The 17,351-nt window shown below is 46.6% G+C and overlaps 1 protein-coding gene across 2 annotated transcripts in view; it reads right to left on the bottom strand.

The window, feature by feature from the left end:
- Positions 1-17,351, bottom strand: part of crb2a (crumbs cell polarity complex component 2a) — a 149,087-nt gene that overhangs the window by 122,237 nt on the left and 9,499 nt on the right. For both annotated transcript variants that reach the window (XM_061799751.1, XM_061799752.1), the window contains exon 2: positions 10,231-10,923. In XM_061799751.1, coding sequence (XP_061655735.1) covers positions 10,231-10,923 — 693 coding nt within the window. The remainder of the gene's footprint in view (positions 1-10,230; positions 10,924-17,351) is intronic.

Raw genomic sequence — 17,351 nt, 5'->3', positions numbered from 1 at the left:
CCACTCTTCAGAAAAGTAAACAGGAGGGAGGCCAAAATGCTCCCAACTTTAAAGACTATAATTATGCTAACCAATTACAATACCTCATCAAATGGATGAACCACAATGAGGAGCATCAATCTTGGATAGAATTGGAACAGATAGACTGCAAAAACATCGAACTCTCAAAACTCCCATTTATTTCCACAAGTCTTAAACACCATAAATGTTTCAAGAACCCAATAATTGCATCCACCTTAATGGCTTGATGAAAAAGTCAAGACGATACAGGTTCTCAATTAGCGCCCAGTATGCTCTCCCCAATCTGGTACAATCCAGATTTCGAAATGAACAATATACCCCTTTATTTTAGTATATGGGAACAACGTGGAATTGACCACATTATTTAACAATAATATTTTTTATGACACGTGATGAACTGTTTCAAGAATTTCAAATAACAGGCTCCAACTTCCTTCAATACAATAAATTAAAAGCAGCGGGGGAAAAAAAAAAAAAAGAATACCAACACTCCAGAGCACCCTTTAACCGCCGGAGTTTGTTAAGCAAATAGTAAAGCTGCTCCCGCAAAAAAAATCTCTCAAAAATTGATAAATTAATCTCATGCACTAAATCATTACATTTACCAATCCCTAAATGGGAAGAAGACCTTTCTGTATCTGCTGACCGTAAATACTGTATACACAAATGTACAGTTTATACAATATAAAGTGCTCCATAGAACACACTTTACTCAATACACTATGCATAAAATGGGCTTCTCACCATCTAATATAAGCGCAAAGCACCAAAAATACCCTAGACACCTATTTACATGCGATATGGGAATGCTTTTGGACTTCGGTTACGCAGAAACTTCCACTTTCCCCAAGATTGTGCATACTTGGCGACTTAAGAATAATCGACCTCCCAAATATTCACAATCAATACTTGTTGCGTTAGCTACCGCTAAGAAAACAATTCTATTAAACTGGAAAAACAAACAAGCTATTAACATTCATCACTAGTTAAATCCCATCACAGAATATATTGCGTTAGAACAAATATCAGCAGAATGAAACGAAAAAATCAATTACATAATTACACAGATAGCTGGTCACCCTTCTGCAACACACTGTATCTAGAGCTTTGATTCCTCTGCCTGGGTAGAGTGCCATCTGACAATAACAAGACTATATCGTAAATGTAAAAGTAAACTTTTGCCTTCTGTTTTCTTTGTTGTCAAGGTTGTTTTTATATTTTTTTTTTTCAATTTTCCTCACACTTGAGACTGATTTGCACAATGAAAGGACACTTCCATGGACTGGGGAGCTTCTCTTCTTGACCCTGTGCTTGCAGTCCGGGTGTCTGTGGGGCGGACACGCCCATGTTCCACGGGTGCTGGAGCGGTGCCACCTGGCGTCCGCCTTGGTCCCCCATCCTGACTGCTGGTGGGAGACGGTGGGGCCCCCCTGTCACTCCTTGAGCCTGCTTCCTTCTCTTCTCTCCATTCCTTGCATCCCGCTACCGGTTGCCTCCTTCTCTCCTCGTGGGGGAAGCTGCAAGCTGTGGGGCCTGCTGTGGGTTTTTTGTCCCTGCACGGTCCGGGGGGGTCCACCTTCCACACCCTGGGCTGGTTAGTGGGTGCTAGCCAGAATGTGGGGGGATTCCCAGGGGCCGGGTGGCTCGGCTCTCTCTGTCTGTGGTTGCCCTGCCTGATGGGCTTGACCTGCAGGAGCCATGCCTTTTAATCACTCACTCAGCACACTCTTACACTTTTTACTGTAAATATTTGTTTCTTTTTTTCACTAGTCACATCCAGGCACATATACATATTTAGGGTTTCTTGGGGGGCTGATGTGGAGTTGGGGGGTGTGGGTGTCGGACCGGGTTTGAGTACATCAGGGCTGTTACCCGGTCTAGGCGCCCTGCCCCGCCACCCTGGCTGCTCCCCAAGATTTTAATGCATTACATACACTCATCCCCTTTTTTTTAATGCACCACATACACCCATCACTGGAGGGCGGAAGGTCTTGGGTGGGGGGTATTTGGCTGTGAGAGAGCAGTGCCTGGCAGCCCCTCCCAGTCTCTCAGCCCACTCCAGATTTTAATGCACACACCACTCAGGGGGCACTGATACACAGGGTAGGGCCAATGACTACCAGTCGGGGACCAGGCAGTCCTAATAACAGGGGGGAGGAGGGTTTTCACTAGCCTCATCGCGGTGCTCCACAGGCCGGGCCCCTCGGGTTGGATGGCTGCTTGGCGTGGGGACTCCCCTCTCACGCCCTGTAGCTGCTCTCTGGGTCCCCCTCTTTTGTTCTCTTGTCGTTCTCTTGTCAGGTACCCCTATACGCGCCCTCCTTTCCACCAAACAAGGGACACCTCGGGCTGGGCACGGACTGGCTGCATTGTGGGCCCTGCTGGTTGTGGGGGCGTCTTGGTCTCCGGGGGTGTGGGGCCAGTTGTGGGGGGGGGGGGGGGGGGGCGGTGGTGGCGCGATGCTTGGGGCGGGGGGTGGTGGTTGTGGCCGTTGTTGCTGGGGGGGTTGGCATTGGGTCCCTGCGCCCTCCTCCAGGTGGACGTTTTTTGGGTGCCTCGGTGGGGCCGGTGGACTGCTCTAGATCCCTTGGTGTGGGACGTATCCCGTCCACCGGGCCGCTCTCAGTTGGACTCCTGGGCCGACCCCGCCTCTTGGGTGGGTGGGTGGACTACTCAGCCCCCGTGGTGCAGGGACAGCAATTACAGGCCACTTCTGGTGGTCATTTTGCATACAAAACGGTGGCAATTCACTAGCATGTGTCTGCAGACACACACCCCTGGGACTTATTCACTGGGTGTGTTAGCACTCACTCATTGCGACGAATAACTTATGACTTCATCTTTCTATTCAAGATGGCGCCTACCAGTGTTGTCACCTCGGTTACGCGCTCTCAAGTTTTGTTTTTGTTTTTGTGTTTTTCGTTCGTCTTTGGAGAGATTACACGGCTCACTTACACAAGCGGAGACTTGCTAACCATAAAGGAGGCTACTCCGGACTTTCCTTCACCAACTTTCGCAAATCCGCTCAGTTACTCACCGGAGCAGCGGCCGCGGTCCTCGGCGCATGGAAATGGAGGCGACGCCACAGAGGGAAGCGAGCCGCCATCCAGGTGAAACTCCGCAAGAGATGATACAGATTGGCGTTTCCGTCCATCCACCTCGTGAATGTACGCTCCCTACCCAACAAAATGGACGAGCTTCATCTTCTGATAAAGACCAGTAAAGACTTCGGAGGTTCCGCTGCCATGTGCTTTATGGAGACTTGGCTTTGTGAGGCTGTACTCGATGGCGCCGTCATGCTTCCGGGTTTTCATCTTCACCGAGCAGACCGCATCACGGAGTTATCGGGGAAAACAAAAGGCGCCGGGATATGCTTCTATATCAACGAAAAATGGTGTACGGACGTCACGGAGCTCAGCACACACTGCAGCCCGCATTTGGAGTCACTGTTTTTGAACTGTAAGCCATTCTACTCGCTGCGTGAGTTCGCATGATTCATTCTCACTGGCGCCTATATTCCGCCTCAAGCTAACACGAACGCCGCACTGCTAATGCTCGCCGAACAAGTGAACGTAATTGAAAAAAAACACCCGGACTCACCCCTCATTATTCTCGGGGACTTTAACAAAGCTAAACTCAACCACGAACTCCCTAAATACAAGCAGCACATCGACTGTCTTACCAGGGAAAATAACATTTTAGACCACTGGTATACTACGCTAAAAAACGCATACCGTGCTATACCTCGTGCCGCCCTGGGCTCGTCTGATCACTGCTTAATTCACTTAATACCAACATATAGGCAAGAACTTAAATGTGCGAAGCCTATGGTGAAAACAGTGAAAAAGTGGATCAATGAAGCTAAGATGGAACTTCAAAGCTGTTTAGACTGCACAGACTGGAGTGTCTTTGAAAATTCAGCTGGCAGCCTGGATGAATATACGGACACTGTCACATCCTATATCAGTTTCTGTGAAGAGGTATGTATACCAACAAAGTCATTTCGGACACATATCAGAGCGGGGACAGGGCCCTGTATAATCGTGCTAGAAACCAGCTGACTAAAGAAATTAACATTGCAAAGAGGAACTATGCACCATCCACATAGGCAGACAGGACAAAGCTCTCCGCGAGATCATGGACTCATTAAACACCTCACACAACGAGTATCTCTCCTGTCCTCCCAGATGCACTCCGGCAACCCTCACCTCAGCAACCCTCCTGTGAGTATTCCTCCCGAGCCTGCAACCCCTCCTCCCATACATAGAGCCTCACGTTCCTCCTTCCAAACCTTATTCTGTGGACCTAGGTTCATGTGGTCAATTTCTCTTAAACTGTTCACTAGTATTCGATATGCAACTGCTGAGCTATCCCACTGACAAATCCAAAATTGCTTTCATCATTAACCTCCTGCGCAGAAGAGCTGCTAAATGGGCACCCACTCTGTGGCATAATTCTTCTCATACTCGCTTCATTCGACTCATTTTCGGCTGATCTTAAGAAGGTCTTCGACGACCCAGTTAAGGGCAGGGAAGCCACTCGGCGCCTCCTAGCCCTTACTCAGGGCTCTAGCTCCGTGGCTTCCTACTTTATTGATTTTAGGATTCTAGCAGGTGAGTGTGGGTGGGATGACACCACGTTAAAAGGTTTTTTTTTTTTTATGGGACTGTCTGAGCAGCGCGGCACGGTGGGTGACTGTTTAGAGTGTCAGCCTCACAGTTCTGAGGACCCGGGTTCAATCCCCGGCCCCGCCTGTGTGGAGTTTGCATGTTCTCCCCGTGCCTGCGTGGGTTTTCTCTGGGCACTCCGGTTTCCTCCCACATCCCAAAAACATGCATTAATTGGAGACTCTAAATTGCCTATAGGTGTGAATTTGAGTGTGGATGGTTGTTTGTTTGTATGTGCCCTGCGATTGGCTGGCAACCAGTTCAGGGTGTACCCCGCCTCCTGCCCGATGACAGCTGGGATAGGCTCCAGCACGCCCGCGACCCTAGTGAGGAGAAGCGGCTCAGAAAATGGATGGATGGATGGATGGATGGATGTCTGAGCAGCTCAAAGATGAGCTCGCAGCCAGGGACGAGCCCACCACACTCGAGGAATTTATCTCATTAGCGATAAAACTGGACAATCGCAAGGTGAAAGAACAAGAAAGTGGTTAGAACGTGCAGTATGGCACCTTCTGTGGGCACAGCACCTCTCGCCATTCCGCCGCATCCTGAGGCCCGTGCCGCCTCCTCAACACCCCCCACTGGATTGGATATGCGTATGACATGGCAAAGCTGGAAAATGGTCTCGTTATCTTAAATCCAACAATTAATTTAATTTTATTCAAATGGAGCGGCACGGTGGACGACTGGTTAAAGCATCTGCCTCACAGTTCTGAGGACCGGGTTCAATCCCCGGCCCCGCCTGTGTGGAGTTTGCATGTTCTCCCCGTGCCTGCGTGGGTTTTCTCCAGGCACTCCAGTTTCCCCACATCCCAAAAACATACGTGGTAGGTTAATTGACAACTCTAAATTGCCCGTAGGTGTGAATGTGAGTGTGAATGGTTGTTTGTTTGTATGTGCCCTACGATTGGCTGGCAACAAGTTCAGGGTGTAGCCTGCCTCCTGCCCGATGATAGCTGGGATAGGCTCCAGTACGCCCGCGACCCTAGTGAGGAGAAGCGGCTCAGAAAATGGATGAATTATTCCACTGGTTTTAAATTATCCTAAAATGAAATGCGATTCTAGAGGCGCGGTTTTCCATTTGGTCAAAAGGGGCTCTCTGAAGGGGATAAAAGGCAGAACTCCTTTGTCCTGCACGCTCGCTCTCGCTTGCTCTCGCTTGCTCTCCCTCAATCTCTCGTTGTTCAACCTGGCAAAGATCTGGCCCAGCCCGGGAGCCCCACCTCTCACCACGAGGTGGCGGAGGCTTGGAGACACCAAACTTCCCTGCCGCGCTGCCAAGCGTGGACCGCAGGAAGCACCTGCCAACTCCCCGAAGCTACCCTTTTTGGTGTGAGGCAGTTTACGGATGAGGCTCCGTTGGGAAGTAATTGTGGTGCGAGTTTTTCCCTGACCGCGTGGCAAGCATTGCCACTGCCAGCACTCCAGCCATCCTGCACCTGAAGTGCGGCTTCTTCTTCTCTTTCCTTCATTTTTCTTCGAACCATCCCTCGTGAGCGCTCTTGACATCACAGGGAAGGTCGACCTGCCTGCCTGAATTGGTCAACACATGTAAATCCCTTTTGCGGTCTACTAAAAGTACAGATTATTGCATATTTTGATTTAAATTGATGAGAACAGGAACCCCCATCTATATGCATTGTCACTACACGCTCATTCCACCCTCATATCACAAGTCAGTCTCCTTTGTTTTGTTTTTGTTTCCTGCATTGTTTCCCTTGTAGATTCCCATATTAGCTCTCATAAAATTTTCTATAAAAATTCACTACCTGCATCAGTTGGACCCACCTGTATATCACTGGGTGGAGTGCTTTCTGCCACTCCCACTGTCTTCTCTCGGCTGTTCCGCCCTCCAGCAAACCTCAGCCACCAGCATCACGATATCTTCCGGGTTCCAGAAGAATACCACTACCTCTCTCCAATGTTCATTAAGGATCTTGCTATCACACTAACCCTCGAACCGCCCCTATGACTGCGCTATAGAGCCCCTCTTCCTTCTAGTCACCTCTTTAACCTTTCCCGCCCTGAGAAGAAGGCTATGGGAAACTATATCCATGACTCACTTGCTTCTGGACTCATCAGACCCTCTTTTTCCCACCTGGGGGCTGGGTTGTTTTTTGTTGAAAAGAAAGATACCACTCTCCGCCCCTGCATTGACTTCCGTGGACTCAATGACATAACCGTGAAAAATAAATCCCAGCTGCCTCTCATTGACATTTTATTCAAACCCCTCTGCGACGCCCAGATATTCACCAAGTTGGGCCTGCGCAACGCATACCATCTCATCCACATTAGAGAGGGGTACAAATGGAAAATTACTTTTAATACCCCCCTTGGATGCTTTAATATCTTTTCATGCCCTTTGGGTTAACCAACGCCCCTGCAGTCTTTCAAACCTTCATTAACCACGTCCTCCGTGATGTGCTCAACCGGTTCGTCTTTGTTTATTTAGACGATATCCTCATCTTGTCCCACTCTGCGTCCCTTACCCATCCCTTGCTCCCACATTGCTTTGGACTTTGTTACCAGCCTACCTCCCTCTGAAGGTAACACCATCATTCTTACCATCATTGACTGTTTCTCCAAGTGTGTCCATTACGTACCCCTTCCCAAGTTACCCTCTGCTTTCGAAACAGCTAACTTCCAAGTCCTTCACATGTTCAAGCTCCACGGACCGAGGTCCTCAGTTCTCCTCCCAAGTATGGAAGGAGTTCTGTAAGGCAGTGGGCGCAGCAGCCAATCTGTCCTCTGGATACCATACACAATTCAGCGGATAGACGGAGTGGTCGAATCAAAATCTGGTGTCTGCTCTGCGCTGCGTGGCTGCACGCAATCCCGCCTCCTGGAGCGCCTTTCTCCCGTGGGTGGAATATGCCCACAACTCCCTCAACAGCTCCCACACAGGAATGGCTTCCTTTGTGGCATGTTATGGTTTCCAACCACCTATGTTTAAGGAACAGGAGCACACTGTGGTGGTTCCTTTGGTGAGGGAGCACCTACGACAAGTAAAATCCATTTGGAAGGACGTCAAGCTCTTCCACCTCCCGCTTCCTGCAGGTTCCTTGTTCCGACGGCCCACCATCACGCCTCGGATATACTACCCCAGATTACCCCCAAATAAACCATTCTCATCTACTTCCTCATCTGCTTTTGGATCCAGTTTAATAGCATACGATTACTAATTGTGACATTTATGTCATTTTGATTAACATTCTACAGCACCATGCGATAAATGTTGCCCACTTGACATCCATTACAGCCTGGTCATCGTGGAAGGGGGATCCCATAAATCTGTGGTCCCTTCTCAAGTTTTATTTTTTCCCCAATGGGGCTTTGAGTTTTTACTTGTCCGATTTGGGGGTTTAGATAAGGGGATGTCATCAATCTTTGCCAACCAATCTTGGCCTGTGAAGCCCTTTCAGACTCTTTTGTGATTCAGGGCTATACAAATAAACTTCACTTGAAAGGAGACCCAAGGCCAGCCATAATTTACATTTCAACAGGTAAATTGATTCAAAAATAGTCTTCGTGGAAAATAAGACTGAGTGAACATTATCACTGAGAGACTGGCGAAATAACTCAATAGTTAACCCCCATTCACCCCCATTCACAAGAAGCCTGGTCTCGACCCTGAGGAGCTAAGCAATAGTGATGTGTCGATCGCGAATGAAACGGCTATAAGATCTGGATCTTTGAAGCGAACAATGACAGCTGGCTCATGACTGGGAGCCGCTTTCGTCATTCACTTGAGAGAGCCTGCACGTGACTGGTCAATATGTGTGGCGTCGTCTCTCTCTCTCTCACTCTCACTCTCTCTCTCTCTCTCTCTCTCTCTCTCTCTCTCTCTCTCTCTGACTGCACGGACCAGAGGTGGGGAGGGGGAATGAGCACACACAGCAGCAAACAGATGAGGAAATAAGACAAGTGTAAAACAGAGCAAGGGGCCATAAGAGAAAACGCAAACATTCTGATAAGGAATAGGAAAACGAGTGATAGCAGGAAAAGGAGTAAAATCTGGACACATTTAAACTTTGTTGACAATACAAAGACAGTACAAAGTCTGCAGGAAATAAAATATCTTATTGGGCAGGCTGCACAACTTGCACAGCCACACATCCGTGCAATAAGGAGAATAAAGACAAACATTTGAAGCTGACATTAATGAAGGTTCCTGTGTGTCTAATGCAACTTTTGCCCTTTGTAGCAATGTCAGTCCCTTCTGAGAGAACCTTCTCCAAAACAGGAGACCACAAATAATTTCCGGCAAAAGAAACGGGATCAGCTCCTCAAAGCTGAGACACTTGCTTTCTCAATGCCAAGCTTAACTCCAGATAAATTATCTGAATGCAGATTTTTTTATTTTTGTCTGACATATTTTAGTTAATATTTTGTTGTGTCGTGTGTTTAAATTGGTTTACAGTAATATAAAAAAGTCAAAAGCTTAAAATATTTATTAGTTCAATTGCAAATACTGTAGTTATGCTTGTTGTTGTATTTTATCTTATTGTAGCACCAAGTAGAATAAATAAAGGCATACTGTATTTTTATCATAAATATAACGGATAAAATATGCATTTTGTTACATTCCTTTACTCAGCAAAACCCTAGAAAAAGCAGTTGCATCTCAGCTCCATCAATGAACCCTGGGCTCTATGTATCCCTGCAGTACAATGTTTTGATCCCCTTGACTCTGTAACATGAATGTTTTAAAAGGCGCAATATAAATTAAAATTATTATTATTCATTAATAATTAATAAAATAGCTTATGTTCATGGTTCTGTGATTTTTGTGGATATTTTTTGGGAACCTCTCCTCCGTTATGCCATGAAAATCTCATCTATTCACTGTTTTAATGCTCAGTGCCAAAGCACTAAATGCATGACTTTATTACCATTGGGGGGAATCTTGGTGTTCGGGATTCTTTTGGGTGACTGATGCTGTTTGACTATGGCTATGGTAGAGTTTCCCTGTTATCTTACTAAGAAGGAACCGCAAGAGGGCAAAAGTGAAGTTATCACAATCTACTGTGTGCAGAAGACTTCATGAACGAAAGTCACCAAAAATTACAGCAGAAGATGCAAAGCACCCATTAGCAAGAAAAATATGAAGGCCTGGCTTGAATTTGCTGAAAAGTACAAAGGCAAGTCTAAAAAATTATGGGACAAAATTCTAATGACTGATGAGATAAAGATTAACATTTACCAAAGTGATGAAAAGGCTCCTGGTTGTAGAAAGAAAAGCTCAAGAAATGATCATAATCCCAAACATACAAGTGCATGTTAAACAACTAAAGACCTAAAACAATAAGCAATAATTGGCAAGTCCATAACGTCTGTTTTTTTTTGCTTTCACTGTCCTCTGACCACAAAGTTTGACTTCACCTCTTGATATTTCATTTTTAAACATTTTTATTATTATTTTTTTTAATTATTCCATATTTTTGTAGAGGAGAATGGATGGATGGATAGATTGTGGATGTATTTCACAAATGTTGTATTACAGCTGATTGAGTGTGAATGTGTGTGTCAAAATTTGGTTTACCTGCAAAGCCCATGAGGCACTCACACTTGTAATGGTCCTTCTCATTGATGCAGGTAGCATTGTTTTCACATGGTCTTGATGCACATTCATTGATGTCAATTTCACAGTTGTAGCCCTGAAAACCTGGCACACAGAAGCAATGAAACTCTCCCACTCCATCAATACAGAGAGCGCCATTTTGACAAGGTTCTGACAAACAATCATTTGTATCTTCCTCGCAAGTCTTTCCCTCATATCCTGGTGGACATTGGCATTCAAAGCCTTGTGGGTGCAAAATACACGTCCCATTGTTTCTGCAGGGTTTGTGAATGCAATCAGTTACATGTCGATGGCATGTTGGCCCTCCGTAACCATGAGGACACCTGCAAAAGTACCCATTGAACTGATCTACACACAAATAACGTGGCTCAGAGCAGGGGCTACTCCAACACTCGTCCACCTCTTCTGTGCAGTTATCCCCTGATAGTCCATCTGGGCAGATACAGTGGTATTCTTGCATACCAAGAGTGCTGATGCAGTCTTCACATGGCGCAAAGGAACAAGCATCATAGAGTTGATCACAATTTTTGCCCATGTATCTAACCCCTTCATTGTCACAAATGCAGGCATAATCATCCATTGTATCCACACAGGTAGCTCCATTTTGACAGGGTGCAGACAAGCATTTGTCAGGGGTGGCTGTGCAGAAGATTCCTGAAAAACAAAAGGAAGTGTTGATCCACCAATTCCATAAATGTTTATTAAATATCAACATTTCTGTGTTTTAAAGCTCCAGAGACCCAAGGTTCAAGGTTTCAAGGTCATAAATGTAAATGATTTGCACATTATATCTTCATTGTAACTGTTGTGTCAGGGTGTGTGCTCAAATAACAGAGATTATAAAACAGTGGTGAGGCCAGCCATGATGTATGGATTATATAGACAGTGGCACTGAAGAGACAACATACAGCAGAGCTGGAGGTGTCAGAAATGAAAATGTTGAGGTTCTCTCTAGGAGTGAGTGGTTGCATAGGGTTAGAAATTAGCTCACCAGAGGGACAGCCAAACTTAGATGTTTTGGAGTCAAAGTTAGAGAGTGCAGATTTAGATTCTGATTCATTCCGTGTGGAAAGTCACGAGAATGTGACGTGTATCCATTCTTACTCCCCCTGCCGCCTGTAGGTGAGTAGATGCTGTTTTAAACATCCATCCGTTCATTGACGCACACATTCACACCTAAGGGCAATTTAGAGTTTCCAATCAACCTACTGTTTTAAACATCCATCCATTTTCTGAGCCACTGCTATCCCAGCTGTCATCGGGCAGGAGGCAGGGTACACCCTGAACTGGTTGCCAGCCAATCGCAGGGCACATACAAACAAACAACCATCCGCACTTACATTCACACCTACGGGCAATTTAGAGTCTCCAATTAATGCATGTTTTTGGGATGTGGGAGGAAACCGGAGTGCCTGGAGAAAACCCACGCAGGCACGGGGAGAACATGCAAACTCCACAGAGGCAGGGCCAGGGATTGAACCCCGCTCCTCAGAACTGTGAGGCTGACGCTCTAACCAGTCGGCCACCGTGCCGCCTGTTTTAAGCATAGTTTTTAAATAAATACTTTGTAGATTTAAATAAACAGCATCAATTAAAGAAGATATGTAAATGTGCATATCTTCTTTAATGTGAATGTGAGTGCGAATGGGTGTTTGTTTGTATGTGCCCTGCGATTGGCTGGCAACCAGTTCAGGGTGTACACCGCCTCCTGCCCGATGTTAGCTGGGATAGGCTCCAGCACGCCCGCGACCCTAGAAGCGGCTCAGAAAATGGATGGATGGATGGACGTTTGAGAGATTTATTTTAGTTGCGGGAGAAGCTTCACTATTTGCTTGACTAACTCCGGCAGCTCGAGGGTGCTCTGGAGTGTTGGTATTCTTTTTTTTATTGCTACTTTTAATTTATTGTATTGAAGAACGTTTCCACCTGCTATTTGGAATTCTTGGAACAGTTCGTTCCCTGTCCTAAAAACATAATTAAATAGTTGTTTTAGGTGGTCAATTCCATGTTGTTCCCCTGTACTAAAATGAAGGGGTGTATTATTAATTTCGAAATCTGGATTATGCCAGATTGGAGCGAGCATACTGGGAGCTAATTGAGATCCTGTAGATTCTAAACTTTGCCACCAAGCCGTTAAAGTGGATGCGATTATTGGGTTCTTGAAGCATTTATGGCGTTTAAGACTTTGATGTTGTTGCAGTCTATTTGTTCCAATTCTAGCCAAGAATAATACTAATTACTCATTGTGGTGCAACCATTTGATGAGGTATTGTAATTGGTTAGCTAAATCTTCTTTTCCTTTCGGCTTGTCCCTTTCGGGGTCGCCACAGCACGTCATCCTTTTCCATGTAAGCCTATCTCCTGCATCCTCCTCTCGAACACGAACTGCCCTCATGTCTTCCCTCACGACATACATCAACCTTCTCTTTGGTCTTCCACTAGCTCTCTTGCTTGGCAGCTCCAGCCTCATCATCCTTCTACCAGTATACTCAATATTTCTCCTCTGGGTGTGTCCAAACCATTGAAGTCTGCTCTCTCTAACTTTTTCTCCAAAACATCGAACCGTGGCTGTCCCTCTGATGACCTCATTTCTAATTTTATCCAACCTGGTCACTCCGAGAGCGAACCTCAACATCTTCATTTCCGCCACCTCCAGCTCTGCTTCCTGTTTTCTCGTCAGTGCCACTGTCTCTAATCCGTACATCATGGCTGGCCTCACCACTGTTTGATAAACTTTTCCCTTCATCCTAGCAGAGACTCTTCTGTCACATAACACACCTGACACCTTCCTCCACCGGTTCCAACCTGCTTGGACCCGTTTCTTCACTTCCTGACCACACTCCCTATTGCTCTGGACGGTTGACCCCAAGTATTTAAAGTCCTCCACCCTTGCTATCTCTTCTCCCTGGAGCCTCACTCTTCAACCACCACCTCTCTCATTCATGCAGATATATTGTCCTACTTTGGCTAATCTTTATTCCTCTGCTTTCCAGTGCATGCCTCCATCTTTCTAACTGTTCCTCCACCTGCTCCCTGCTTTCACTGCAGATCACAATGTCATCTGCAAACATCATGGTCCACGGGGATTCCAGTCTAACCTCATCTGTCAGCCTATCCATCACCACTGCAAACAGGAAGGGGCTCAGGGCTGATCCCTGATGCAGTCCCACCTCCACCTTAAATTCGTCTGTCACACCTACAGCACACCTCACCACTGTTCTGCTGCCCTCGTACATGTCCTGTATTATTCTAACATACTTCTCTTCCAGGCGGCACGGTGGCCGACTGGTTAGAGCGTCAGCCTCACAGTTCTGAGGTGCGGGGTTCAATCCCCGTCCCCGCCTGTGTGGAGTTTGCATGTTCTCCCCGTGCCTGCGTGGGTTTTCTCCGGGCACTCCGCTTTCCTCCCACATCCCAAAAACATGCATTAATTGGAGACTCTAAATTGCCCGTAGGCATGACTGTGAGTGCGAATGGTTGTTTGTTCCTGCGATTGGCTGGCAACCAGTTCAGGGTGTACCCCGCCTCCTGCCCGATGACAGCTGGGATAGGCTCCAGCACGCCCGCGACCCTAGTGAGGAGAAGCGGCTCAGAAAATGGATGGATGGATGGACTTCTCTGCCACTCCAGACTTCCGCATGCAGTACCACAGTTCCTCTCTGGGTACTCTGTCATAGGCTTTCTCTAAATTTACAAAGACACAATCTACCTCCTTCTGACCTTCTTTGTACTTTTCCATCAACATCCTCAAGGCAAATAATGCATCTGTGATACTCTTTCTAGGCATGAAACCATACTGTTGCTCACAAATACTTCTGTCCTGAGTTTAGCCTCCACTACTCTTTCCCATAACTTCATTGTGTGGCTAATCAATTTATTCCTCTATAGTTCCCACAGCTCTGCACATCACCCTTGTTCTTAAAAACGGGCACCAGAACACTTTTCCTCCATTCCTCAGGCATCTTTTCACGCGCTAGAATTCTATTGAACAAGCTGGTCAAAAACTCCACAGCCACCTCTCCGAGATGCTTCCATACCTCCACAGGAATGTCATCAGGACCAACTGCCTTTCCAGTTTTCATCCTCTCTAATGCCTTTCTAACTTCCCCCTTACTAATCATTGCCACTTCCTGGTCCACGACACTTCTAGTTTCCCCTCTCTCTCATTTTCCTCATTCATCAACTCCTCGAAGTATTCTTTCCATCTATCTGGGACACTACTGGCACCAGTCAATATATTTCCATCTCTATCCTTAATCACCCTAACCTGCTGCAAATCCTTCCCATCTCTATCCATCTGTCTGGCCAACCTGTATAGATCCTTTTCTCTTTCTTTAGTGTCCAACCTGCCATACATGTCATGATATGCCTCTTGTTTGGCCTTTGCCACCTCTACCTTTGCCCTATGTCGCATCTCAATGTATTCCTTTTGCCTCTCCTAGGTCCTTTCAGTGGCCCACTTCTTCTTTGCTAAGCTTTTTCCTTGTATGATTTCCTGTACTGTGAGGTTTCACCACCAAGTCTGCTTCTCTCCTTTCCTGCCAGAAGATACACCAAGTACTCTCCTGCCTGCCTCTCTGATCACCTTGGCTGCAATGGTCCAGTCTTCTGGAAGCTCCTCCTGTCCACCGAGAGCCTGTCGCACCTCTTCCCAAAAAGCTGCACAACAGCTAATCTTCCTCCCCACCACCAGAGTCATCTTACACACCACCATCCTATACTGTCTAGCCACACTCTCCCCTACCACTACCTTACAGCCGGTAACCTCCTTCAGATTACATCGTCTGCTCAAAATATAATCCACCTGCGTACTTCTACCTCCGCGCTTGTAGGTCACCCTTCGTGCCTCTTCTGGAAAAAAGTGTTCACTACAGCCTTTTGCAACCTTTTTGCAAAGTCTACCACCATCTGTGCCTCCAAGTTCCTTTCCTGGATGCCGTACTGACCCATCACTTCTTCATCACCCCTATTTCCTTCACCAACATGTCCATTACAATCTGCACCAATCACGACTCTCTCTGTCTGGGATGCTCAGAACTACTTCGTCTCGCTCCTTCCAGAATTTCTCTTTCATCTCTCGATCACATCCTACCTGTGGGGCATAGCCACTAATCACATTATACATAACAAGTTTAAGTTTCAGCCTCATCACTCAATCTGATACTCTTTTCACTTCCAAAACATTCTTAGCCAACTCTTCTTTTAAAATAACCCTGACTCCGTTTCTCTTCCCATCTACACCATGGTAAAATAATTTCAACCCTGCCCCTAAACTTCTAGCCTTACTGCCTTTCCACCTGGTCTCCTGGACACACAATATATCAACCTTTCTCCTAATCATCATGTCAACCAACTCCTGAGATGTTCCTGTCATAGTCCCAGCATTCAAAGTCCCCACATCTAGGCTTTGTGCTTTCCTCTTCTCTTTCTGCCGAAGAACCCGCTTTCCACCTCTTCTTCTTCTTCTTTGACTTCGACCCACAGTAGCTGAATTTCCACCGGGGCCCTGCAGGTTGACGGCGCCGGTGGCGGACGTTGTTAACCCGGGCCATGACCGATCCGGTATGGAATTCTTTGGATGAAGGCTCATATTTGTTTGGCAAAGTTTTAAGCCGGATGCCTTTCCTGACGCAACCCTCTGCATTTATCCGGGGTTGGGACCGCCCTACAGTTTGCACTGGCTTGTGCCCCACATTGGGCTGCATTAATTGGTTAGCTAAATAATAGTGTTTAAAGTTGGGAGCATTTAGGCCTCCCTCCTGTTTACTTTTCTGAAGAGTGGATTATTACAGCAGAATCTAAGGTTTGAAACCATTTAAATGTCGTCTTAAATACAATAAGATTATAAATTAATGTGTGTGTCGGTGAATGTGGAAGCGCGTGGGTTGCGCTGCGGCTTCTCCTCCCTGATTGATGGAGTGGGCTGACTGCGGCTCCTCGTACGCGCGTAAGCAGCCTGGAAACAGTGACTGAGATTTGTTCGTCAGAAAACATTTTGGTATTGGATTAAGGAGGCTTTTGACGTTTTGTGTAGCCGCGATTGTGTTATGGCGCCTTTACAGCACCTCGGGAGGGGTGCAACCCTGAACTGGTTGCCAGCCAATCGCAGGGCACATACAAACAAACAACCATTTGCACTCACAGTCACACCTACGGGCAATTTAGAGTCTCCAATGAATGCATGTTTTTGGGATGTGGGAGGAAACCAGAGTGCCCGGAGAAAACCCACGCAGCCACGGGGAGAACATGCAAACTCCACACAGGCGGGGCCGGGGATTGAACCCAGGTCCTCAGAACTGTGAGGCTGACGCTCTAACCAGTCGGCCACCGTGCCGCCTTTGCAAAGACTTTTCTTTCTTTTTTGTAATAAAATCCCACAAAGACAAGATTGCTTCCTTACTTATTCTGTCAGAAAAAGATTTGCCAAAACAGTTTGTGTCAGAAGTGGGATTCTAGGATTGATCGCCGATCCAGGGGACCCCGGTGTCATGGGTGTGTGTTCCGGTTTTTGTCTTCCCCCTGTTTCATACACACCTGCTCCTGAGAGCATCTTCACCACCTGTGCCTCGTTCACCCTAATTACCCCTTGCATTTAACCTCATGTCTCATTCTTTCTGGTCGCCAGTTCGTTGTAACTTGTCATCGCGTTCCAGCATTCCTTATTTCCACGTCAAAGACTCACAGTAAGACTAGACCCTGATCTCACTAACGCTCCAGCTGTGTTCCAGAACTTTGTCAATGATGTCCTGCGTGACATGTTGAATGTGTATGTTTTTGTATATTTAGATGATATTTTGATATTCTCCCCGGATGAGGAGACTCACATCATTCATGTCCGCTCTGTGTTGCAGCACTTACTGCAGAATGAACTATATGTCAAGGCTGAGAAATGTGAGTTCCACAAGGCGTCCGTTTCTAGATGGGCTCTGTTTTTCAATTTCACGTTATCCTACCAACCTGGTTCTAAAAATGCTAAGCCAGATGCTTTATCGCGCATTTTCTGCACAGGGAATTCTTTGTCCAACCCTATAACCATTTTGCCCAGGTCATGTTTCGTTTCTGCTTTTGTTTGGGACATTGAG

This window comes from Phyllopteryx taeniolatus, chromosome 15 (assembly GCF_024500385.1).
Source record: "Phyllopteryx taeniolatus isolate TA_2022b chromosome 15, UOR_Ptae_1.2, whole genome shotgun sequence".
In the NCBI taxonomy this organism is placed as follows: Eukaryota; Metazoa; Chordata; class Actinopteri; order Syngnathiformes; family Syngnathidae; genus Phyllopteryx; species Phyllopteryx taeniolatus.
This window is presented reverse-complemented; position numbering and strand designations above follow the sequence as displayed.